The 25,087-nt window shown below is 45.5% G+C and overlaps 1 protein-coding gene across 6 annotated transcripts; it reads left to right on the top strand.

Annotated features, from left to right (window-relative positions):
• The first annotated feature begins 4,599 nt into the window (after nucleotides 1-4,599).
• On the top strand, nucleotides 4,600-24,583 carry SEC22C (SEC22 homolog C, vesicle trafficking protein). Of its 6 annotated transcripts, none has more exons than XM_042817103.1 (8): nucleotides 4,600-4,657; nucleotides 9,467-9,564; nucleotides 10,087-10,296; nucleotides 12,354-12,517; nucleotides 13,982-14,164; nucleotides 18,796-18,914; nucleotides 19,489-19,554; nucleotides 20,844-24,583. In XM_042817103.1, exons 3-8 carry the CDS (start codon nucleotides 10,115-10,117, stop codon nucleotides 21,042-21,044), a joined length of 915 nt encoding a protein of 304 aa, XP_042673037.1. In that variant the 5' UTR covers nucleotides 4,600-4,657; nucleotides 9,467-9,564; nucleotides 10,087-10,114; the 3' UTR covers nucleotides 21,045-24,583. The 6 variants fall into 6 exon arrangements, with proteins under 6 accessions (XP_042673037.1, XP_042673038.1, XP_042673034.1 ...); XM_042817104.1 differs by lacking the exon at nucleotides 4,600-4,657 and adding an exon at nucleotides 4,708-4,726; XM_042817100.1 differs by lacking the exon at nucleotides 4,600-4,657 and adding an exon at nucleotides 4,935-6,773.
• The last annotated feature ends 504 nt before the right edge of the window (nucleotides 24,584-25,087 follow it).

Below are 25,087 nucleotides of genomic sequence, written 5' to 3' on the forward strand. Positions count from 1 at the left end.
AATATGGCAGCTACAGAGGAAACACTGGCTGGAGACCAGGTCTTGTGCTACCTTGGTTTGTTAGATGTTATCAGAGGAGCACCGTGAGCCAAGATCTCGGGTAAAGCGACAAATCTCATAAATCACATTTTCAGTGAAGCCATAATGACTGGGTATGTATAAAATTGAGCGTGTTTAGGTTTTAATCCTACAAATCTTTCCCATTTCGCAAATAGTTCAGACTCACTATTTCGGTAGCTAAATATACAACAGCTTTTAGCTCCACTGTACACATGCACAAGATATATCCACATAGCACAAATGAGCGGCTGTGAGGAGCACCAAAACTGCTATAGCCTTCTCTTTCAGATTAGGGTATCCCCTTCCTTGTAAGGAACTTCCTTGTAAGAACTGCATGCTATCAGCTGGGTAACTCACTTGTTTATCTTGGGACCAGCACGGTGGCTGTCTAAAAACAAGATTTGTGTCCAGTGCTCTTGCTCTGTTAGGAAGTATGGGTGAAGACGTTTGAACTCTGACAAGCTATCATGTCTATTTTGTTTTTAACATCACTGCCAGATGCCAACTTGTTTTATGCAGAAATACGTCAAGGGCTTTGCATGTCAGATCTCTTAGTCAAAGTTTTAGTATTTGTCATGCACTTTGCAAACTGCTCTGATCTTTCCTCCCCAGTCGTAGCTAGGATCATTAAACCCTATGAAAATCTGGTAGACAAGCAATCTAATAAAGCAGTTCTTTGTTTTGTGGCTGACGTGATAATTCAAACAGAAGGTCAGGCAAAGAAAACCACTCTTCTCTGAATGCAGTGGAGAAACAAGTGGAGGAGTATCCTGTCTCCTTTTAACCACCATGTCACAGCAGTAAGAAGCAAATTTGCATTTAGTGCATGAGATGAAAGTGTAAAAAACTCCTTCACTGAATTACCAGCAAGTTATTTCCACAGCAAGGCCCTTCTCCTGAGGGCTGGCACTTCCACAGGTTCCTGGGGACTGCAGGCCTACCACCTGATTTTGCATGATCACCCTTCCTGCCTGACCCTGAAGGTATCGTGGTGCAATACATGCTAACCCCAGCCCAGATCCCCTACTGGAAGAAAACCTTCAAATGCATTCCATGTGGCAGCTTTGTCACCTGTTATCCATGTGACAGTGTGCAGTTTTCCATCAGCTCAAATTCAGTGTCAGGAAAGTGTCCTGGCTACACAGGAGCTGCTCTGGGTTCAGGCTATGCACTTTTGTGAGGTTGTTTGTATTTTTCTTCTTTCTTCCTTCCTTTCAAAAAAACAAAAAAAGTGGAAAAATGGAATAGTCTGAGTAGGAGTCAGTATTTTTCTGTCTGGTTTGTCTTTGCTAACCGTTTCTATCACTATCAGCAGATACGTAAAAAGCTCTTCTGCAGCTGAAGTTTTCGTGGTGTCTAATGTCAAATGATTCTTTAAACACCAAAGTACTCACTGATGGATGGTTTTCTTTTTTGTTTTCCTAAATACTCAGTCTACACTTTTGTCTCTGACAGAGAATGTGCTGCTTCAAAATAGAAGCAAAGATTGGCTTCCATTGCCGGGCAAAGCTTCTCAGATACAGATCATCTCAGCTTATCTGGTTCAAGCCCGTCTGCACATAACACTGTTTTCTTTGGAAGCTCAACATCTTTGTTCTGTGTTTCATTGTTCTCATTTCTTATAGTTGGAGCTGTGGCAAAAGAAAAATCAGCTTTTTGTTTCTTTTCTCTTCAGCACCAGAGGGTAAATTACTGCTGATGCAGTTGGAAACATTTTTTCTTCACAATTGTTTGGAGTCAGCCTTCGGACTTCTTGACTGAAATCCACTGAAAAGAGCAATGATGTTGGATAGTGGAAGCAGACTGGTCAAGCAACAGGAAAGTTATGGAGCGTATGGTGGCCTGAGCAGCTTTACCGACTGAGCAGTGGCACAACAGTATTTTTGCTGGTTGGCCATCTCATTTTTCCTGAGAGTAGAAATGGGAAAGAACGGCTGCAGCTCTGCCTACCAGAAATTGCAGAGGGTTGCCAGAAGGGACCCATGTTTACCAATCTTCACAGCCACTTCTGTGCTGCAGCTTTGTGTGGTCAGGAAGGTGGAGCCCCACAGAGAGCTGGCTGTCATTCATCGGGATGCTGCAAAGCAATGGTAACATAAGGAGTTCACTCCTTAACGTACAATTATTATTCACAGATCAACCCTCCAGTCTTCACAAAGGACAGGAAGCCAGCATTTTGTACTGCATTATGAGAAATGGGTAGCAGGAAGCTTTTCGTCTCTATGTCAAGATGAGTGTGATCAATCATAATCTCTGCTGAGCAGTGCTAACCATCTGACACAGCTTCTGTCTGCTTATCCCTCCTGGGCCAGTAACAATTCAGTCACAGCTTGAGTAACAGCCGTGCACAGACCTCTGGCCACAGAACATGTTGAATACTGAATAGCTGGAAGGGTAAGAGAGAGAAGCGAAGGCTGTAGTCTCTGCTGCTTTCAAAGGATGCCTGTCTTGGGATAGCAAATCCCACTCAGCCCGACTTCAGCCAGCTCCTCTAAAGGACTTGAGAAGCACACAGATTGCAACACCCTAAGGTCCTAAACTGGCTTCCCCCTGCATTATAATAAAGTGCAGCTGCTGCTGATGGTGTGTAACAGCAATGGTACGTGCAGTTCTGCCCATCATAGAGAGAAGAACGACGGCTTCAGACTCAGCACCGCTCCCTTAACATGCCTGGGAGCGCAGATGCAGCAATGGAGCTGCCTGTTACATTGTGGACATGCATGGGTGGAGGTCATCAGCTTCCTAAGATAGAATCATGAAATCAGAGTATCACAGATTGGCTTAACAGAGGCCTAGAAACTTGGGAAAACAAATATCAAGCGATACAACTGTTTGTTTTGGTGGTGCTGTTTAACAGGGAGGTGTGTCACTCCTCTCAGTGTGAATAAAATGGAGGTCAAAACTGCACTACAGGAAGGAGGCAAGTAGTTTCCTGCATGGATGAAAGTAATTCATGGAATCAAAGAATGGCTTAGGTTGGAGGAGAACTTAAAGATGGGGAGGAGTGGCTGAAAGCTGCCTAATGGAAAGGGACCTCGGTGTGCTGATGGGCATTTGGCTGAATTTGAGCCAGCAGTGTGCTCAGGTGGCCAATAAGGCCAATGGCATCCTGGTTTGGATCAGGAATGGAGTGGTGAGCAGGACCAGGGAAGTCATCCTGCCCTGTGCTCGGCACTGGTGAGGCCTCACCTCAAGTCCTGTGTTCATTTTTGGCACCTCAGTACAGAAAGGACATGGAGGTGCTGGAGCAGGTCCAGAGAAGGGCAACAAGGCTGAGGGGAGACCTTACTGCTGTCTTCCAATACCTGAAAGGTGATTGCAGCAGAGCGGGGCTGGTCTCTTCTCACTGGTGACAGGTGACAGGAGGAGAGGAAATGGCCTCAAGTTGCACCAGGGGAGGTTTAGGTTGGATATCAGGAAAATCTTCTATACAGAAAAGGTTGTTAAGCACTGGAATAGGCTCCCCAGGGAGGTGGTTGAGTCACCATCCCTGGATGTGTTGAAAAACCATTTGGATGTGGTGCTCAGGGACATGGTTTAGCAGAGGGCTGTTAGAGTTAGGCAGTATGGTCTGGTTGTTATTGGACATGATGGTCTTTAAGGCCTTTTCCAACCTGATCAATCCTTTGACTCTATGATTCCAAACCCCTGCCATACTGCCATACCCTGTCTCGAACCATGCTAGGACACAGTGAGAGCTTTTTGTACCTTATTTCCCCCTTTGCCTGACCCCCTCCCCTGTTTGCCCATTGGCTGGGTACTCCAACTTCACAATCAAAGTTTCCATTTGTTAATTGCTGTCTCTTCAGGCGCTTCCTTGGGCATGCCATGACATCAATATCCCATGCAGGATATTCTTGCAATGTATATGATAAAATACATGCATATATACTGAGCATGAATTCCTGGAGAAGGTTCATTTAGAGGATAAGTAATGCAAACTATCAGAGACCCCCCCCCCCAAGTAAAGTAGAAAGACTCCCAAAAAGAACTGTGACAGCGGAGACCATGAAATAACAAAATATTATCCAATTCTAATGCAGAAAAAACATTTGATGCCACTGTCAAATAGCAACAACACCACCGGGTCAACATCCTGCTCCATCCCCCAACAGCTCCATCCCCAGACATTTCTGTCCCCCAACAGCTCCATTCCCCCAACAGCCCCATTCCACAACAGCCCCATCTCCAGCTCTATTCCCCCAACAGCTCCAGCTTCATCTCCAATCCCCTACAGCTCCATCCCAACATCTCCATTCCCAGCTCCAATCCCCCAACAGCTCCAGCTCCATCCCCCAGCAGCTCCATTCCCTCAATAGCCCCATCCCCCCAACAGCCCCATCTCCAGCTCCATTCCCCCAACAGCTCCAGCTCCAGTTCCACCTTCAATCCCCTACAGCTCCATTCCCAGCTCCAATCCCCCAACAGCTCCAGCTCCATCCCCCAACAGCTCCATCCCATCTCCAGCTCCGTTTCCATTCCTCCCCCCCCCCATCCCGGCATGCTCTGCGCGCGGCCGCTCTACCCGCTCTGCCACCGCCTCTATGGGCGGGGCGGGCCGCTCCGTGGCGGCGCAGCAGGCCTGGGGCGGGGGAAGGTGAGCTGCGGCCCGCGGGGCGCTTCACTGCTTCGTTGTCCTCCGTCCCGCGCTGGGGACTGGAAAAGTGTCTGAAGGGGGAGGGAGGGTCGTGAGGGGATATTGCGACCCGAGGGGGGGTGGAGAGACCCTGTGGTGGAGGGGTGGAGTGTGTGAATGGGGTGGGAGGGCTGGAAGGAAAGTTTGAGGGTGCGAGGAGGGACGGTGTGGGGATCCGCGAGGGGAGGAGGTGAGGAAGGTGGGGTGGGAGGCGCTGGGACACGGGGGGGTGTGTGTGTGTTTGAGCCCGATGGACGCGGCAGCAGCTGGAGGAGGTGATCCTGCCTCTGCTGCGGTGCTGTGCCCAGTCCTGGGCCTCCCGTATGACAAAGAGCTGGGAGATGCCAGCAAGTGCTGCTGTGATGCTGCAGGCGCTGGGGCTGCTGTGCCGGGAGGAGAGGCTGAGAGCTGTGGCTGCTTAACACAGAGATTCAGATCCTGCTCATGTCCATGAATCCCTGATAGGAGGTGCAGAGAGCGTGGAGCCGGGCTTCTGTCAGTGGTGCCCTGTACCAGGACAGAAGGCATAAACTGAGGCACAGGAGGCTCCATCTGACCATCAGGAAGCACTTGTGTGCTGGAGCATTGCTACAGGGACCCTGAGATTGTGGGTGTCTTCCTTGGGGATCTTCAGAAGCTGCCTGAATGTGGTGCTGGGTGTCTCTGCTGGAGCAAGGGTTTGAGCAGATGGACACAGAGGTCCTTTCCAGCCTCAACCCGTCCTTTTGTGACTGTGTGTTTGCTTGCACTTCAGGTGGTTTGTATTTTTGAGAGATTAATTAAGGGAAAGAGCTTCAGACTCTTAGAATGTTAAGGTGTGATTTAGGCAACATGGGGCAGGAGATTTCAGAAGGAGCTGAATGTTGGGGTTTGAGTTCCACGTAATGTGCATTATGTGTGATAGTTGATAGGAGTATGTCTGGACATAATTTGTGATGGAAGGTTTTATATCAGCTTCCCCTTGATTATGAGTACAAAGCCTATAGGCTTCATTGAGGCCTATAGGCTCTGGATATTTGCAAACCTTGTTTTAAAGGTTGGCATCCATTGCTTTCAGGTGGGGTTTTTTATTCAGTGATAAATCTGGAGAGATGTAAGCTAAATCTGTCTGCTTCAGGGGTCTCCTGGGCTATGGTAGTGTTTACCACAGCTGCAGTAGGAAGATCAGAAATTGACAGAATGGTTGCACATCTCAACTGGCCTTTGTTTAGAGGGAAGGGAAATGTGATTCTGAACAGGAAGAGAAAATGAGTGCTAAAGAGAGGTACTGGTGGCAAGATGTGACCCGTTCATGCTGTACCATTCTTAAAAGGAAACTTCTGCTCATGAGGGTTAGTTAAAGTAACTTCTTAAAGAATATGATTTTAAAAATAATCCCCCACTCCATCAGCTGCTTACTGGCGTGTGTTTGCTTTCAGAGCCTTTCACGTGGATTCCAAGTATGGAAATTAAGGCAGGAGTTTCTTTAGAAATGTGATGCTAGTGAATTGAATCTAATCTTCTACGGAGGAGCTTGCATAACAGTAAGAGATCTGACTTGAGCTGCCTTAATAATCCCTAGGTAGTCACTGGGGAGAGTGAGCTGCTGCTTAGGGAGTGAGGGATGGAGGAGCTGCCTTCTGGAGAAGTTCAGTTAGGTGCCTGCTGTGGGAACGGCCTGAGGAGTCCTGTTTGCTGGAGGGCTGCTAAATAATACTGCTTGGGGGAGTACTGAACAGTTTCCTGCTGAAGTGTAGGATGTGCAGGTGCTTCACATCAAGAAAATAACAAGCAGTGCTTACTGAAGTTACAAATTACAGCTTGTTCTTTACTAGCTTTGTGCCAGTAAAATTGCTGGGCTCCACTGGTTGTTAGTGATTCATATTCCGGAAGATTTGATACGTGCTTAATCAGAAGGCACAAAGACGTTGTCAGAGTTCAGGAGCTGAGTTCAAAGGCCTGCCACGTCAAGTCCAGTGCAGATACTTTGGGCAGCTAATCGTACGCAAACAGAGAGGGGCCAGAGGAGGAAGTTAAGTCAAACTGGAATGACAGGAGCACAGATTGACTCGGTTCTGGGTACACCTTGATCAGGATGGTACGTTATGAAGGGGTTTTCTTCACGGGGAGACTGGTGAGGCGCTGGAATGGGCTGCCCAGAGATGTGATAGAATCCCCATCCCTGGAGGGATTGAGGGGAGGTGTGGACATGGCAGTGAGTGATGGACGTGGTGCAGTGGCGGTGGGTTGGATTGGTGGTTGGACCTGGTGATTCTGAAAGCCTCTTCAAACGTAGGTGATCAGAGGCTGGAGCAGCTCTCCTCTGAGGAAAGGTTGAGGGAACTGGGTTTGTTGAGCTTGGAGAAGAGAAGGCTGCAGAGACTTCATTGTGGCCTTCCAATAATTGAAGGGAGTGTATAAACAGGAGGGGGAACGACTGTGAGGGTGGATGGTGACAGGACAAGGGGGAATGGTTTTAAAGTGAGACAGGGAGGTTTAGGTTGGATATGAGGAGGAAGTTTTTGAGCCAGAGGGTGGTGAGGCACTGGCACAGGTTGCCCAAGGAGGCTGTGGATGCCCCATCCCTGCAGGCATTCAAGGCCAGGCTGGATGTGGCTCTGGGCAGCCTGGGCTGCTGCTTAGTGACCTGCACACAGCAGGGGTTGGAGCTGGATGAGCACTGTGGTTGTTCTTGCTCTGCTCTTTCAGCTATGCCTCCGTTGCAAGTAAACCCCTGAATCACTGAAAATCCTGTGTGTTCTGTTTATTTTTAAGCCTCTCAGAAGTCTCTAGAAGTGATACCTGAGAGTGGCACACAACTTTGGTGTGGAGCAGGGTGTTAGCTGAGCAAACATGCCTTCAGGCTGTGGAATGGTTGCCCAGGGAGGTGGTGGAGTCGCCGTCCCTGGCAGCGTTCAAGAGGTGTGTGGACGACGTGCTGCGTGATGTGGTTTAGTGCTAGTAGTGGCAGTGGTGATGGTATGGTTGGACTGGATGATCTTACAGGTCGTTTCCAACCTTGTGACTCTATGATTCTATGAATGGGAGGTGTGGAATCAGAGGAGGCATCTCCAGCCATTTTGCTCTCAGATGTTTTAAGGTTCGAGCCTCCATATCTGTGCTGGGGTTGGTTGATATAGAATCACTGCATGTACTTCATTTCTTTAGGCAGCAAAGCTAAAACATTTGCAGGCAAGTAGATTAAAAATAATAATAATAATAATAATCCAACCTGCTGGAAGAATACAGTGATGATAGAAAGTTACAGCAGCTGCTCTGTCCTCTGGGGAAGCCTTGGCTCCTTTCTCTGCAGCAGTCTGGCATTTAGTTTGGAGGAGTGCCTGATGGTGAACTGATAGATCTCACAGCAGATCATGGAATCCCTGATTGCCAGCTTCCTGAGCACCTTGCACCCTGCTGCATGAGGCCTTGTGCACCCTGGGGAGCTGTGCAGTTAACTGCAGGTGATGTTATCTGTAGTGGTGGACATCTAGGTATATTTTTAAGCTTAAACTCTGGCTGCTGATGGTACGGTGAGTTGGAAGATACCTGTTTAATAAATGTGTTGTCTTTCTGTTTTGTTGGTCATCTCCTGGCTGTATCTGAAAGATAAATGAGAACGTTCAGTGCAGTCCCCACGTGGTGTTTGCCAGATGGGACATTGCTGAGCTGTACATTGCCAACCATTAATCAATGGCGTCAAGCTCAGGAGGGGCAAATTTAGATTGGATGGAAGGAAAAAGTCTTTTACAGTGAGGGTGCTGAGGCACTGGCACAGGTTGCCCAGAGATGGGTTGATCCCTCATCCCTGGAGACTTTCAAGGCAAGGTTGGACCAGGCCTTGGGCAACCTGATCTATTTGTGGTGTCCCTGTGCATTGCAGGGGGGTTGGAAGGGACCTTTAAAGGCCATTCAGTCCAACTCTAAGGATTCTGTGATTCTATAAATTGTAAAGCAGCTCTGGTCTGTGTGACCGTACTTAAAAGTGACTGTTAACATTAGTACTTCCAAGTTGGCAATTTCCTTTTGTGTTCCGTGCTAAAGCTGAAGCAGTTTTCTGCAGTGCTCCATCCATGCTATTGCCACAGTGCTGGATGTGAGGTCTCGAGTCGACGTGCAATCATTCTGATTACTGTTGAAATTCATTCCGCTGCACACTGAAGTGAAGTTGGCAAGCTTAGTTTGATTTTACAACTAAGATGAGTGGTGGAAAAGAGAGCTCAGCTCTTAGGAGATGATAGGAGCACTGCAGGCAAGGGGTTATGAATGGCTGTAGGGAACATGCTTTGCTCGCTTACCTCCTGAGACAGCAAAACCACTGGAGAGGTACCTTGTAAAGACACTTGGAGCATTGGAAAGGATTTTTTGATACAGGCTGCTTAAAGCTGTCATTCCCCCTAACAAAAATGTGACTTCGCAGTGATATTTCTGTTTTTTTTTTTTTCCATCTAATGCTTTATTTATTTAGCTTGCCTGAAGCAGAGCGAAGGCCTTTTTTTATTTCTCATGTTGTCTGTGGTAATCTCTTGATGTCTGCAGATTTAGAGGTGCTTTGCAGCAAGCTGGGGTAACTTGAAATCAGTGGTTGTGGTATCGAAAGTACTTTGCTTGTCGTTTCATGGTAGGGGGTGTCTCTGAATGCATCTAGGATGTGTTGGTGAAGAAAATGAGCTTTGTTTTCCTTAAGGCAAACTGCTTTCGAGGATGTGTTCACCCACTGCACAGCAGGTTTTGCATATATGAGGGCTGATTAGTGGGTTATCTTAAATTCTGCCTGCGATTCTCTTTCAGAGGCGATGGGAGCTGCCCTGTTGGTCTTCCAGCATCTTGTGCTGAGTGCTCATGGCGTGTGCAAAGGACAGATCTCCTGTGTGATCTGAATGTACCAGGTAATTTCCAGTAATAGCTTACGGTGGGAGATTGTGACCTGAAAAAGAACAAGAAGCCAAGAGAGGGCAACGTTTGTTCCATATTTAGCTGTAATTGCTTCTCTGAAAAGAGGCTGTAGCCATTTTTACAAATGTGTTGCACTGGAAAGTCAGGCCTTGCTGCAGCACTAACACAACTGCAGGCCTAATGAAGCTGCAGTGTCCTTAGGAGTGAGCTGGTTTGTGTGACTACCAAGAAGAACTTAGCATTTCTGATGCTTTAGGTGAAGTAGGAGGGAGAACAGTGAACATTTTCACTATTTAATCCCCACCTCTCCTGTTTGAGAGAGGCAACAGATGGCCGCAGCTCTGACCTTTGGGAATACTTTGGTTGCCTTTCAGCAGCAGAGCTGTTGAAAGAGGATTTGTTGGGAGCAATGGTAAATAGCTCTGTGAGATGTGTCCGTCTTGTGTAGCAGTTTGTAAAGATCTGAGGAGGCATCCACTGCTGTATCTTTAACCTAAATCATGATTTGTTTTCAGGTTGTCCTCATGAGTGCTCCAGTGGAGAATGTCCATGATCTTCTTTGCCTGTGTGGTGCGGGTGAGAGACGGTCTTCCCCTCTCAGCCTCCACAGACTTTCATTTCAACCAGGACTTTTTGGAATGCAGAAAGAAATTGAAGGCATTATCCTCAGTTCTGGCACGTTATCCAAATCGAGGCACAGCAAAAGGACGTGAGCTGAGCATACAGTGAGTCCCTACCTCAGCTGCCTTGTTTTCTGACTTCAGTTTAAGATGGTTGTGCTGGAGATTAGTTGAACTTTAAGGATGAGGTGTGTTCTCTGAAACCCTATGGTGTGTGTCTGGGTTGTAACCTCCTGGCTGTATTTGGAAACTGAATTTCACAGTGCCAGAGCCGTGCAGCTCCTACTCAGTTTCGTAAGCATATGTTAAGAGTTGCTTAGTTTGGTTGTCATTTTTTGTAGCAAACCCATTCTGCTTGATGGGTGATACTTGTCACTATTGGCAACTGCAGTGGATTGGACTTCTGAGTCTTGGTGCCTAGGAATTAACTAGCTTTGTCTGAAACTGAGCCCAAACCCCATTCTTTGCAGACAGTCAGATCTTCCTGATGCCTTCTCAGTAGATGATCTGCTATGATGTGATCTGCTTGACCTGGAAATCCATGGGTTCCTCCAGTTCTTATCCTGACTTGCACAGATCTGCCTACAATGGCCTGGAGCTGTATGGAAAAATGAGAAATCTCAGCCTGCTTCTGTCAGAGAAGGATCTGCTAGTCTTTATTTCAAGAAATCAAGGTTCTATTCAGAGAAATTTTGTTTCCTATTCAGTTTAGTTTTAAAAATGAGTTTTAGTTTGGGATTGCAGGAGAACTTACAGTGATCCTCAGCTAGAACTGTGTCTCTTTCAGAGGGAGTTACTGGGGAAACCAGATACATGAGCTTGAGCTGAGTGAATTAGGAAATCAGAGATTCTTTTTAATTTCTTTTCCTTCAGGTTGTGTTGATGCTCTTCAGTAGTAATGTGTTCTGCTGGTAAACAAGAGTGTGATGAAACAGGAGGGGAAATGACTGTGTATATGGGTGGATGGTGATAGGGCAAGGGGGAATGGTTATAAACTGAGACAGGGGAGGTTTGGGTTGGATATGAGGAGGAAGTTTTTCACACAGAGGGTGGTGAGGCACTGGCACAGGTTGCCCAAGGAGGCTGTGGATGCCCCATCCCTGCAGGCATTCAAGGCCAGGCTGGATGTGGCTCTGGGCAGCCTGGGCTGCTGGTTGGTGACCCTGCACACAGCAGGGGGTTGGAGCTGGATGAGCACTGTGCTCCTTTTCAACCCAGGCCATTCTATGATTATTTTGGGGATTGTGGAAGTTTAGCTGGCTGCCCTGAGTGCTGACACCTGAACAAGGTACTCTGACTCCCGTGTTTTATGAAGTCTGGATGGGAGTAATTAATTACATGTCCTTAATTACACAGCTGTGCCTTGCTCACATGAAATGCCAGTTCAGTGTCCTGGTAGGTTTGGGGGCATCTGTAAGTGGAAACTTGGATACATAAACTTCTATTCACAACATCACAGAATGCCTTGGGAAGGGGCCTCAGGGATCATGAAACTCCAACCCCCTGCTGCATGCAGGGCCACCAACCTACCCATTTCACAGCAGCCCAGGCTGCCCAGGGCCCCATCCAACCTGGCCTCCAACACCTCCAGGGATGGACGGGGCATCACAGCCTCTCTGGGCAGCTGTTCCAGCACCTCACCGCTCTCACAGCACACAACTTCCCCCTGACATCCAACCTCAGTCTTCCTCAATTTCAAGCCATTTCCCCTTGTCCTGCAGCTATCAACCCTTTCCAAGAGTTGATTTCCTGTTTGTATTCTGGTCAATTCTGGATGAGGATTTTAATTTTTCTTACAGGAGATCATCTTGCTTTGTTATAGATCACTTAGCATTAATAGCATTCTTGGTTTTATGCAAGTGAACCGAATACCTCTTAATATGAAGTCACTGCATTCAGGGGGCAGGAGAAATCCACCTGCTTGCCTGTGGTGTGCAAGCTTCCTTGTTTCTGTTTGTGGAAAGCTACTGTGCTTTCTTTCTAAATTTTCTTCCCCATGGTGTTTTCTGGACTGTCCCAGCACTGTTCAGACCAATGCATCCCTCACTCACTGCAGTCTGTACGTTTTGTTTTGATAGAAAGCACAGCTGACTTCTCACGTTCTGAATAACCCTTCTGCCTTTCTATGTTGATAATCCTTTTTTTTGGTTTTAATATTTCAGTTTCCTGTCTTCTGGGGAGATTGCCTGCATGGCCATCTGTTCCAGCAGTTACTCGACCATCATGGCATTTTGCTTCCTGGAAGAGCTTCATTGGGAATTTGCTGCTTCCTATGACACAACAAGCATCAGTTTAGCTTCCAGACCGTATGCTTTTCTTGAATTTGGTTTGTAGCTTTGTTCTCTACTAAGAATTTATTGTCTGATACTTTAATAATGTTAAATAATGTCTCCTGGCCAAAGCTTGGTCGTAAAAATGAGTCTGTCTGTGTGTGTGTGTCCTGGCATGCATGTGTAGGAGGAGGGGGAGACTTTATAAGTGCTCTGAACTATTAGATTATTGTTCTTCCCTGGTAATAGATGAGCAGAATGTGCTGCTGCTTAATAAGTAAGCACAGAAGAACAAGAAATCCACATCTCAAACACTTCATAATGTAGTCACAAGGAATCTGATGGGTGAAGACAGATGGGTACAAGAAAAGAGGAAGACAAAATAGATTGTTAGGGACACATTCACTTCTGGCATGACTTAGATTCATGTAGTGCTTCGTAATGGGCTTGTGCAGCCTGGAGAAGAGAAGCTGTGGGGTGACCTCATGGCAGCCTGCAGTACCTGAAGAACCTACAAACAGGAGGGGAATCAACTCTTGGAAAAGGGAGATAACAGCAGGACAAGGGGAAATGGTTTGAAGTTGAGGGAGGGCAGATTGAGGTTGGATGTCAGGGGAAGTTGTGTGCTATGAGAGCAGTGAGGTGCTGGAACAGCTGCCCAGAGAGGCTGTGATGCCCCGTCCATCCCTGGAGGTGTTGGAGGCCAGGTTGGATGGGGCCCTGGGCAGCCTGGGCTGCTGTGAAATGTGGAGGTTGGTGGCCCTGCATTGGTGGGGGGTTGGAGCTTTGTGATCCTTGAGGTCCCTTCCAACCCTGGCCATTCTGTGATTCTATTATAATCATGCCTAGTGTTTCTTTTTTACCCTGATATAAATGGTTTTCTTGCTAAGTAACAGATGTTCTACTGAACCTCACACCTTTGAAAACACATTCCTTTGCAGCAATAAACTATTCTGGGAAAGGATACAACAGTGCAGTGGGTTCACACAGTTCTACCTGGATTTCCATGTTATTACTGTGCTTAGAAAAATTGAGAAATCCATAATGAGAGCACATTATACAGCCATCATATGTTTTGTCTGTGTTGCCTCTTTAAGTTGTGAGGTCCAGTTGCTTCATTCAGGCCTTGTAGGAGTACAGAATGAAAAACAAATCCTCAAAGAACAGAATGTCATGATTTGATGATAACTCTTTGTGAGGGTGGGTGGTGATAGGACAAGGGGGAATGGTTGTAAGCTCAGACAGGGAGGTTTAAGTTGGATATGAGGAGGAAGTTTTTCAGCCAGAGGGTGGTGAGGCACTGGCACAGGTTGCCCAAGGAGGCTGTGGATGCCCCATCCCTGCAGGCATCCAAGGCCAGGCTGGATGTGGCTCTTGGGCAGCCTGGGCTGCTGGTTGGCGACCTGCACACAGCAGGGGTTGGAGCTGGATGAGCACTGTGCTCCTTTGCAACCCAGGCCACGATGAAGAACTGACTCCAGTTGTGCAGAGCTAAATCCACGCGTGTTTTTATGTTTCAGATGATGCCATTCAGAAAGTAAAACACCGCTTTAATTACATGAGTGGCTCTGCAACGAAGGTCAGCTGGGAGAAGGTGGAGGAGGAGCTGAGGTTGCAGCCCCCTGTTCAGCTGAAGCTGGAGGATGCAGAGCTGATGAATGGGATGGCTAATGGTGGGCACACAGGAGTGCATGTGGAGGTTGGTAAGTTACTGCTGTGCACAGGTGACAGTAGACTTGCTGAACCTCACCCTGCAAGTGGCAGCAAAGCGTGTATGAAAGCATGCAACAGCAGTTGCTCATTTGCACTGGGAAATAGATATAATGTGTATGAAACGTGGGAGAAAAGCCTGCCTTTGTGCCATGGGGAAGAGCTCACGGCCCTTGGGGCAGGCATGTGCTCAGGATAGTGCTTTCATTTTTTTCCCAGCCTTCAATAAACTTTTCCATATGGGCGAGTGCTTATAATTGAGTCGGGCATTTTGTGTGTTCAAGCATCCTGCTTTTAAAGCAGTTAATTGCTGAATTGTATTTGGTTAAAGAAGCTCCTCTCTTCCATTGGTCAGTGCAAATTCAGTTAGAAGATAGTAATTACCATCTCATTAGGTGACTTCAGCCCCAAGGAAGCCCAAGCTCTGGGCAGCCTGGTCTGGTGGTTGGTGACCCTGCACATAGCAGGGGGGTTAAAACTAGATGAGCACTGTGGTCCTTTTCAACCTGGCCACTCTGTGATTCTATGAAGGAGAAGATTTAGGAGAATGTGTTTGAGCTGAGGGTGAAATGCTCATTCTCAGACTGTCCATCTTGTTCTCCAGTGCTTTTACTCTTTAAAATTTAGTGCATCTGACTGAAGTTGTGAAAGGTGAGCTGCATGTCTACATGAAACAGGGAATCTTCTGTAAAAGATGCTGACATTTTTCCTGCTTTTGAAAGTGCTGCCCTCTGTCTCGTGATTATAAAGTTAGCGTCGTCTTGTTTGTGGTTCAGTTCTGTGATCAAAGTCCTGCTTATTTCCTCTGCAAAATAAAATGATCCTAATCCCATTAGCGTTACGGTTGAATACAGCTAGGGTACCATGAGCTTTTATTTCCTCTTTTTTGTTGTTATTCTTGGCTTATAAAACGCTAATAACATTAAATTCCAATTGCCCAGTCTTCATGTTTCCGATGGATGAACTGGAATCTGATTTGATGCAGGCATTTGTCATGGATCTGTGGCCAGGAGGAATTAAAAACAAATTAAAACATTTGCTTTAGGAGTCAGACTTGTGGGTGTGCCTCCAAACCGTGCTTGGAGGTGAAATACATTCATGATGTGGCAGGGCTTAGAAATTATTTGCACCACTGTGAACAGCGTCAGTGCCAGTAAACACATGCTAGCTGATCTGTGTCCACAGAGCAGGAATTTGTTTTCAGTTCCTCCATATTAATTGTTTTCTTTTGTTTTCCATCTGCCTTGTGTTGCTGGCTTTTTCTCTGTGGCCTAACCCGAATGCTCAAATTGTTCTATCCTTATTTTAAGGCTCGTGTTGGTGATCATCTGTTTCCATCAGCTGCAGTCAGCTTTCCTGGTTTATTTCTCTCTCTCCTCTCAGTGCTGAATCCCACTTAGCAGCTCTAAGTTTAGCTGTGTGCATGGTGTCTGTTTCCTTATTAGTGTTATTTATATTCAGGTTCTGCTAGACAAGGGACTTAGTGAGCATACACCAAAGTGTCCTGGTTATAAAGGAGAGCAGTATTAAACATTCTATACTGAAGATGAATCCCAGACTGATGAGAACATTGGCTGTAGCTCCTGCCTTGCTTTCAGCTGTACGATCACATCCTCTGGCTTTTCTTTATCTTAGCGTGAAAGGAGTCTGAAGAGTCAGGGCAGTTTTGTCTTTGTCACTGTATAGACAGAATACAAAGGGGTTTTTTTTTGTCATTTTCCCTTTGTTTTGTTCATTCCTTTGTTAATTAAACCCAGCCTGCTTCCTTCTGGAAAGACTTAACCTTGCATCGTTGGTCAACAAACATCTGTACGAGTTCAGCTTTTGTTGCAGCAGTCTGACCTGTGTCTCTGTATAAGTGTAACTCATCCCACTTTGCAGACAGGGGGGTGTGGCTATAAAGGCAATGTGAAATGTAAGTTTCCTGGTAAAAACATGATAAAATCAGCATCCTGAATTGTAGGAACCTTGCCCTGGCAGAACCCATTGCACTCATTTTGTGCAATTTACGTTTGTGGATTAAACCTCAGAAGGGCTTAAAGCCCCACAGCAATTTAAAGATCAGTTTGCACAGACTGGCATCTCTAATCTGTGATGGCACTTCTTTCTGTCCTGCTGAGCAAAAATGTAACTTGTGTATCATGTTGCATGTTCTTGTCTGCAGCCTGCAGAAGCAATACGTTGCACTGCTCTTCTCTGAGGTCTGAGAACTCTTGACATGTGTATCTGCAAGATCCTTTACAAAGAATGGCACTCGTGCTTGATGGAAGATGCAATCTGCCTCTGAAGCAAATCTTAGCAGCTCAGGGAAGAGATACAGTAGTCTTTTATCTGGAGATTTCCACGAGATAAATTCATAGCTGCAACATTATCTGATGTATGGAAAGTGAGAGGAAACAGTGCTGCAGTCAGTGTAAGAACAAAACATGCTGGTACAGCTTCTGTTTTGCTTGGACTTCACATTTCACTGCATAGCAAAACAGCAAAATTGCCTTTAAATGATTGGATTTCTTGCATCATTTATTTAGATGAAAACGTGTGTGACTGTAATACACAGTAATACTAAATAATGTGACATATTGCAAGCAAGATTAATACATTTTCTTCTGTAGCAGTTTTGGGGATAAAATTATGGAGGTATGAATGTGTGTCGCACAAATTAATTTTGTAGGCATTTATAAGAGATCGTTTGTATCCTTGTGTTAATTTGGCAGTGAGATTTTTACAATCCATCAATCAAAATCTCCCTTAAAGGAGAAGACAGAAGTGTTTTCTCTAAGCTGTGCAGCAGGGCAGTGCTTCAGCAGTTGAAGTATTTCATCTGCCACTGAAGCAGAGCCGGAATCGATCTCTGCTTTGTGATGTGGTTTATCTACAGTAGTCAGGAGCTGCCTGCTTCTGGATAGAAGGCAGAAGATCCTGAGACAGGGGAGGCTTCTTGAAGGCTCCTTCATTCTGTCCTTTATCTCGTGGATGTTGGTGCAGGAGAGCATCTGGATTTGATACTTGAGGTGCAGATTGCCCTTGTTATGCTTCAAGTGTGTTCTTGTGGTGATGCAGAGACAGAACATAGCAAGACGTGGGTGTAAGCTAATGTTGGACTGGCAAGGATAGCTAGGTTGGGAAATAGATGAGTTTTTGGTCAAACACAGCCCTTAATTAGAAGTGCCACGTTCCACAATTAAGTGCAAATCAATAGTAATTGCTTTGACCTAAATTAGGTATGAAGCAATTAGGTCATCCTGAATAAATAGTATTGGGTGCATGGGTGTTAGAGAACATAATAGTAGTGGAGGAGGTGAGAAGGGAGAGAGAGCTAGATGGCTGCTTCTGGAATGTAGGCCAGTTGGGAGAGAGGGAAAGAAAGGAATTGCAGTGCAGTGTAAAATAAGCAGCAGAAGCCAAAATCCGCAGCATCCAGTCTGGTTCCTAACCCCTTTTTGGCTGTGTTCTGTCAGCCTGCCCTGTGGACTGGCACTGACAGGAGCAGGGGCAGTATTGTCTGGAGAACTGCCACAGGAACTGTTGTAGCAGCAGAGCATCTGAGTCCTGGGCTTCAGCAGTTGCGTGTTACATTCAGGCAGGTGCTCAATTAGGGCACCAAATTCCATATTGCATCCAGGTCTGGGCCCCCAGTGCAAGAAAGACAGGGAGCTGTTGGAGAGGGTCCAGGGGAGGCCACAAAGATGATCAGAGTGCTGGAGCACCTCACCTGTGAGGAGAAGATGAGGGAGCTGGGCTTGCTTAGCTTGAAGAGAAGGATGTGGGGTGACCTCATGGCAGCCTTCAGTACCTAAAGGGAGCCTACAGACAGGAGGGGAGTCAGCTCTTGGAAAGGGGAAATAACAGCAGGACAAGGGGAAATGGTTTGAAGTTGAGGGAGGGCAGCTGGAGGTTGGATGTCAGGGGAAGTTGTGTGCTGTGAGAGCGGTGAGGTGCTGGAACAGCTGCCCAGAGAGGCTGTGATGCCCCATCCATCCCTGGAGGTGTTGGAGGCCAGGTTGGATGGGGCCCTGGGCAGCCTGGGCTGCTGTGCAATGGGGAGGTTGGTGGCCCTGCATTGGTGGGGGGTTGGAGCTTCGTGATCCTTGAGGTCCCTTCCAACCAAAGGCATTCTATGATTCCATATAGAAACTAAACTTCAGGATGCTGGACTGAACCATCGTGCTGTCAGTGGGAAGAAGAATGTGAATGCTGGTTGGGGAGGGGATGAAATGCTCTCCTGCTATTATCAGAAATCTCTCTAACTTATCTACTGACCATAGAAGAGCAGTCAGTATGTTAATGTGCTGTAATAAACAGTTCAGAAATACCTATATGTAGCACAAAAGAAATCAGTGCCAAATGGCTCAAGAGCAAATTCTGTTGCTCAATTCGTTCCAGAAGAATTCCAGAGCTGACACTGATTTCTAGGTGTCCAAAGAACTGAGCAGGGCAGTGCGACAGAGAAGTTGTTCCTATTCATTATGGGTCTTCTCTGGAGCAAGCATGGAAGGTTTTGAACATCCATGAAAGCTCATTTGAGCTGCTTTCTGTTAACAGATTCAAAGCAGTGCTGCTGACTTCCACTGTCTCTCTTTTCATTTTCTTTTGATGTGTTCTTTTTTTATTTTTATTTTTTTAGCCCCTGCCTACAGAATGGAGCGTGTGACCCCCCTGGGCATTCTGTCACTTGTTCTGAACATCATGTGTGCAGCTCTGAATCTCATCCGAGGAGTTCACCTAGCAGAGCATTCCTTTCAGGTAAAACCGACTAGAAAGCTGTCGATGAGATGAAGAAGGAGAGTTACTGGGGTAACAGGGTTAAGGGTGGCTGTTCTGCTTTGTAGCAGAACGTACATCTCTCCATAGGAAGTGTTTTGTTTCTCCTCTCCTGCTGGAACTCAAGTATGTTGTTGTCTGTCCAGCATGCTGTGCTTTATTCCTTTCTGCTGAGACTGAAATTTGGAGGAGTATTTTAGTCTTTCAGAACTGGGTTTGTGATGATTGTTTTCCTTCTTCGTTTTCTTCTAGATACTTCTTTGTAATTTTTATTACACAAATGTGAAACTGCAAACAGCTTTAAAAAAGACCAAAAGAAGTATCCTGAAGGTAGAGATGCAGAGTTTAACTTAGCAGGTGTTACCACATAAGCCTCAGCTTTTAGTGCCTTGTTCAACCCTATTGATCTTGTTGCTGTTTGGTACTGCTACAGTCAATCAAGTTAAACTGGGCTGAGAGGTGCTTCATGAAGGATAATATTCTAAAATATGAAGTAGTGCTTGCTAACAACTGTAGCTGATGTAATTCCTTGTTTGTTGCTTCTTTATCCAAACAGGAGGACTATGAAGGAATTGGAAATGTGGTAGCATTTTTTCTACCTTTTCTAGCCTGTGTTTTTCAGGTATGTTAAACAAGCTGCTTTCTCATTTTTGATATTACAGTTTACAATGCAAAATCGTTTCCAGCTAAGCAGAGGCACAGCTTGGTTTCTAGCATCTCATCTAGTTGATTCCACAAAGGTATTCCAGTGAAGTGGCACAGCTACAATTAAGAGTGCCTTATGTATGAGCCTTGGAAATTGCAGTTGCAAGCTTCTGCAGTGTTTCTATGCTGTTACTGAGCTGAGTGTGACAAGTGCTCCCCCAAAGGTGGCTTGTTTCCCAAAGGGATCTCATGATGCCTTTCTGACAGTGGCAGACAGGGCTGAAAGACTTTTGTAACCTAACCACCTCGAAAGGCCAAGCACACTGAAAATGTCATTTACATTAAAAGTTATTTTTAATTGCTATTTGTTGGATCATAATAGATAGGCAGTTGAGTGTCTTTCAGCCTTCTTACACCTCTGTTTATGACAGAGCTTCAAAATGGAGGTAATATTCTGGATCTGAAAGTAGATGCAGATCAGTCTTTACAAAGGGAGGCTCTGTCTTCCATTTCTCCTGTTAAATCTGAAGCTAAAGAAGCTTAAAAATAAACAAGTTTGCTCTCTCCCTGTCTGCAGAGGTCATCTTCACAAAATACTCGTGCATAAATTGAGCTGAAATGTGAAGTGCTTTCTACTTCATGATCTTTACTTGTGTCCTTGGCACAGTTGGAAGCTGTGACCAGAAGTGTGAAAGCCTGATCTGTTGCTGTCTGAGTTTAAAGTCAATAATTTGTCTGCCAGCAGTGGGTGAGATTTTTAGTTTTCTCCTGTAAGGCTTGTTGCTCTTTGTCCATAATTAGCAAGTGGGTTCTACTTGATTTTTGAATTAAAAAAGGAAAAAAAAGCCCCGAACGCTTTTTGAGCCACACGTTGACAGAAATGATGGTCTTGCTACCAAGTCAGCTTAGAGAATGAAGCCCTTCACTTATCCCAAGAGCAAACACAGCAGCAACAGATCAAGTTTTGCTCATTTCCTGCTTCTAAGCCTTTGGCTTCCAAAAATCCTCGGTGGGTTTTGCAAGCTGGCTCCAACTTCAGACTCCTTTTGTTCCAGGTTGAGGTAGGTAGGAGGGATTGTGCTGACAGGCTCAGCCAGAGCTGTGGGCTGGGGCTGCTGCCCTGCTCTTGTGGGAGGAACTTCCAGCATGGGAGCTGAAAGGAAGCCCTGAGCTGCTTAGTGATCAGTGCAATAATGGGTGCCTCCAGCTATGACTCTTGTCTCTACATCCTTGAATGCTAACACTCTTCCTGTGTTTCTGTTGCAGTGTTATTTGTACCTGTTCTACAGCTCCATGAGGAAGGTGAAGACATTTGTACTCTTCTGCTCTGTTTGTTCATGCAATATTTACTTGTATGGATTACGGAATCTCTGGCAAATAGCCTTTCACATAGGAGTGGCATCTCTTTCCTCCTACCAGATACTGACAAGGCAACTTATGGAGAAACAACCTGACTGTGGAGTATGAAAAAGACTTTGGGTTCGCAATGCTCTTTTTAAAATCATTTTTTATGGTATTAAAATGGCCAAAAATAGTTTGAAGTATTTTTAAATATTTGTGACAATGGTTACTGCAAGGAGGATGTTCCAAAACATGACATTATGACAGGATACTACTGTATTTCATTCACACAGTGAAGAATTCAGCTGTGTTCCACATAACGTGTGCTAAAGGTGCATGATAGATTTTGTCAGGTGTCATCAACGGGTCGAGGTTCTCCTTACCATAAACAGGCTCTTACTCCTTGACTACCACCATCCAGACAGCATTTTGCCATCTGTCTTGCTGGCTTTGTGACAGTTTGGCAGCCCAATGTCTTGGCCTGCCAATGCTTCTAAAAATATTAAAAACATTGCAGTGAAGCGAAGGTAAAGTGGTGGGTAATATTTTTGTCTGTAGAATTTATTAAACGTTAAGATTCTTGGTAAATGTAAGGAAAGGAGTAGTTTGCCATAGTTAGGTGAGTTATCAATGGGAGAAAGTGTTAGGATGAGATTCAGGGCATATTTTTCCTGGGTTTTGAAGGAAAGGACAAGACTGGCTTCTTCAAAAACTCTAGAGGCTATAAGTGTCTCCTGGCTGAGCAGCACATTGTCATTAACTGTGTGCTTATTGTTTAATCCCAAATATGCTTAGGGCAGCATGAAGTGAACCAAGCGAACACAAGTGACCTTTCAGCTCAGGTGGCCTTTATTTCCTTGGTTAAGGTCACTCTCACTGTAAGGGCAATCCCATGTTTGCTTGGTCTGTACAGATAACAAACCTTCCAAGCCTCCTTATGACAGTCCTTCACCTTTAGAGCTGTTGAATTGAAAGCCATCTCCAGTAATGGAGAGCAAGAGCAGGTTCTCTTTTTTTAATCTGAAACACCTTTCGTTTTTGGTGTTGAGTTCTTACACTAAGATGAATTTATGAGCGTGGAAGTTTGGATACTACTTAGCTCTACTACTTAGGAGCTGAGTTTCTTCACCTCTGCTGCACTTGGTTTTCCTGTATGTGATCAGGATCACAGAATGTGATGCAGTTTGGCACATAAATGAACATAACAAAGCATAACATACATGAACAAAGCATAGCATTTTGATGCTGCTGTCCCTGAAGGATTGAAGACTCAAACTGGAAAGATACAGGGAACTGTAAGCGTGTTATTGTCCAACTGTGGGCATTGCTTTTCTTTTTTATTATTGTTGTTTTTCCTTACAAGTCTATTTCCTGGTGACCCCATTTCCATTTCCACCAAAGATACCTTTTTTTCCTCTCACAGTCTCTACCTCTGGTGGTTGCAGGGAGATGAACACCATGCAGAGATGTCTTCCTGAGTTTGCAGGAACACATGAAAGAAGTTTCTTGTTTCTTGCACATCTGTGAATTTCCCTGGAATCTCATCATGCCAACATTGCTAGTGTCAGTGGATTGCTAGACCAGAATTGTGTAGCACCTTGGAAGCACTTCTTTGATGCTTCTGACTTCAACCTGCAGCCCATTATAACCTGAATGGTTTCTGAGGCTGCATGGTAGCACAGAAGCATTTCTCTTCCATTCCATGCTAACCAATTACTGTCACAATAAATAGTGAGTGCTTTAAAGTGCTTGGAAGTATGCAGTAGAAATGATGGAGGAAGATTTCAGCCAGCCAGATAGGAGCACTGCTAAGGCTGTGTGCTGTAAGGGATGGGTTAACATTGGTTTTCTGTTGTATGCTCTGGCAGAAAACTGGAGCTGAGTGGAAGATGAAGCCAGCATTGAGCCACTGTCCTTTTGGCACCTGGGGGTCCCCACAGATGTGCAGATTTTAGAGCTGCCAAGCTTTAGGTTTCCATGCTGGTCAGTCCCAGTTTTACTTGGTGAGGTTGGTGAGATGCTCTTTCAGTGTGATTGGAGGCTGCAGGGAACTAAGAAATACAGCTGGATTACAACTAACTCAAGTAATTATAAAGCAAACCAACAAAAACCCAACCAGCCCAACTCCTGACCTCCCTCTCTCCACATTGTCCCCAGAAAGCTTAAAGACATGTAAAAAATAAATCTCTCACTAGGAATGAATGCTTTGCTAACCCAGTCTGGTGGGGGCAGCTGCACCCATGGGAGGGCATTGGAACTGGATGGCCTTTAAAGTTGCTTCTAACCCCAGCTGTGCTGTGAGTCTAAGGAAGATAGTGGATCTGACATGTTTTTGGTTGCCTAGGGCATGGACTGGCTATCAGCCTACTGGCTAACTGTGGGGAAAGAATAAAGCATTTCCTACTACAAAAACTTGGTGAAAGGGCCCTCTGACATCCTCAGACTCCCCATTCCTCCTTTATTTCACCTCCAGTCAGGCTTGAGAATCCAAAAGAGCTGCACTGGTTCTCCTTAGGGCTTCAGTAAAGCTGGTTTGCTATCACATAAGGCATGCAGATCACAGCCAGGGCACAGGGCCAGGGAACCATTGTCTTCTTTGTGTTCCACGTCCCCCTGTTTAGCTGATGGGAAGAAACTGTAATATTCCTGATGGCTCCTGAGCATCTGTTTGCTTTATCATAAAACAAATGCATCCCTGCTCCAGGTGATGTGAGCAATAGCTCGCTTCGGTGAGGAAGGTAGAACAAGGTGTTAAGACAGCTCTTGTAATTAACCTAATTAGAGTTGATAGAGATTAAATTCAGCCTTCCCCTTCATGTTTTCTTTTCTTCCTGAGAATGCTTTGTCAAATAAAATCAGTTGGTGCAATTCTGCCTTCGTGGAAATGCTTTAGGGAATGGATAGAGGATGTGACTGGGTTTTTTTCTGAACAGACAAAGCTTTGATTTGCTGTGAGGCTTAATCTCTTCACAACCTTTTAATTTTTCCTTATTAAGCCGTGTTAAAGAACCTGTGTGCATTCACATGAGCACCGTGTCTGTGCACTTTGCAGGTGTGGGTTTTGATTTCGGTACAAGAGCAAACATTTGACCTGATCGTTGTTTTGTGTTGTTATTTAGAATGGCTTCTCTATCCGTATGGCATTGACACAGTTAAACCTTTTCCTCCAGCCAAACAGCAGGAGGAATAGCATAGCTTACATTGATTTCAGTGCTTTAAGGTTTAATAAAAAAGAATGACTTGCAGTTTGAGTACATGAAATCTGACTCATAGCGTGGGATTATGGCTGTGTTAAATCCCCAAACAGGGATCCATCCCTTTTTTGTTCAAGCTGTTGAACGCAGGTTGACTTGTATCTCCTTAATTCAGTTTGTGAGTCCCTGGGAGGTTCTTCTCCTCGCCCAGCAGCACAGCGTGAGGAAGTTGGCACAGAGGAAACTTCATTAACTTAAGGGTTTGCAGAGCGTGGTCACTTTATGAACCCCATTTTCTGTTCTTTTTTTTCTCCTAAATGCCTGTTAAGTTTATAGAAGGTGGGCTGGTACCTTTTTAGACGTTTTTGCACTCTATTAATAATTGAACCTGTGTAAATGTGTATAAAATCATTTTGCATGTGTATGTATAAATGTACATATCTAATAAATGGCTTTTGTTTTGTTTTGTAATGGCTGCCTTCCTTTATAGTTCTGAAGTAGCTGGCCATGCTGGAAGCAAGGTAGATGGGCTCTTTCAGTTTGGGATGCAGGAGTGTGGGCATACCCAGGATGTCTCAAAGCTAAGCTCAGTGCAGTCATTCTCTTTCACAAACAGAAATGGGTGGTTTTGAATGCTCTCACAAGGCCTGCTGCATCGTGTGCAGTCTCTGAGCAAAAAGCAGCTTTTGTGTTGGTTTGGGTAGCTGTTAGATGCAGTTATCCACACACTGGAGATTCATGAGTTGAACTGTATAAAAAAACACATACAGGAGCTCGCTTTCTCAAGCAGCAGGCTGTGATATCATCTGTCATTAACAATCTTGCTCTTCCTTTGCAGAGAACCACATCGCAGAGGCTTTTCCTACCACCCCTGCGTTCTGAAATACTGAATTACTTGAAGTCTGATGTAGCAAAGTCCTGTCAGTCCATTTCCAGCTGCTTTCCAGAGAAATGGGGGTTCTGCAGCTAGCTGCT

Source organism: Centrocercus urophasianus, unplaced genomic scaffold, assembly GCF_019232065.1.
Source record: "Centrocercus urophasianus isolate 14NV4802_14NV808 unplaced genomic scaffold, USGS_Curo_1.0 seq_16, whole genome shotgun sequence".
NCBI classification, from domain to species: domain Eukaryota; kingdom Metazoa; phylum Chordata; class Aves; order Galliformes; family Phasianidae; genus Centrocercus; species Centrocercus urophasianus.

Excerpts from the sequence above, each read along its gene's own strand:
- SEC22C (XM_042817103.1), top strand. The coding sequence starts at position 10,115 with ATGTCCATGATCTTCTTTGCCTGTGTGGTGCGGGTGAGAGACGGTCTT. Across the intron at positions 10,297-12,353 it reads GGACGTGAGCTGAGCATACA|TTTCCTGTCTTCTGGGGAGA; the intron begins GTGAGTCCCTAC and ends TTAATATTTCAG. Across the intron at positions 12,518-13,981 it reads GTATGCTTTTCTTGAATTTG|ATGATGCCATTCAGAAAGTA; the intron begins GTTTGTAGCTTT and ends TTTATGTTTCAG.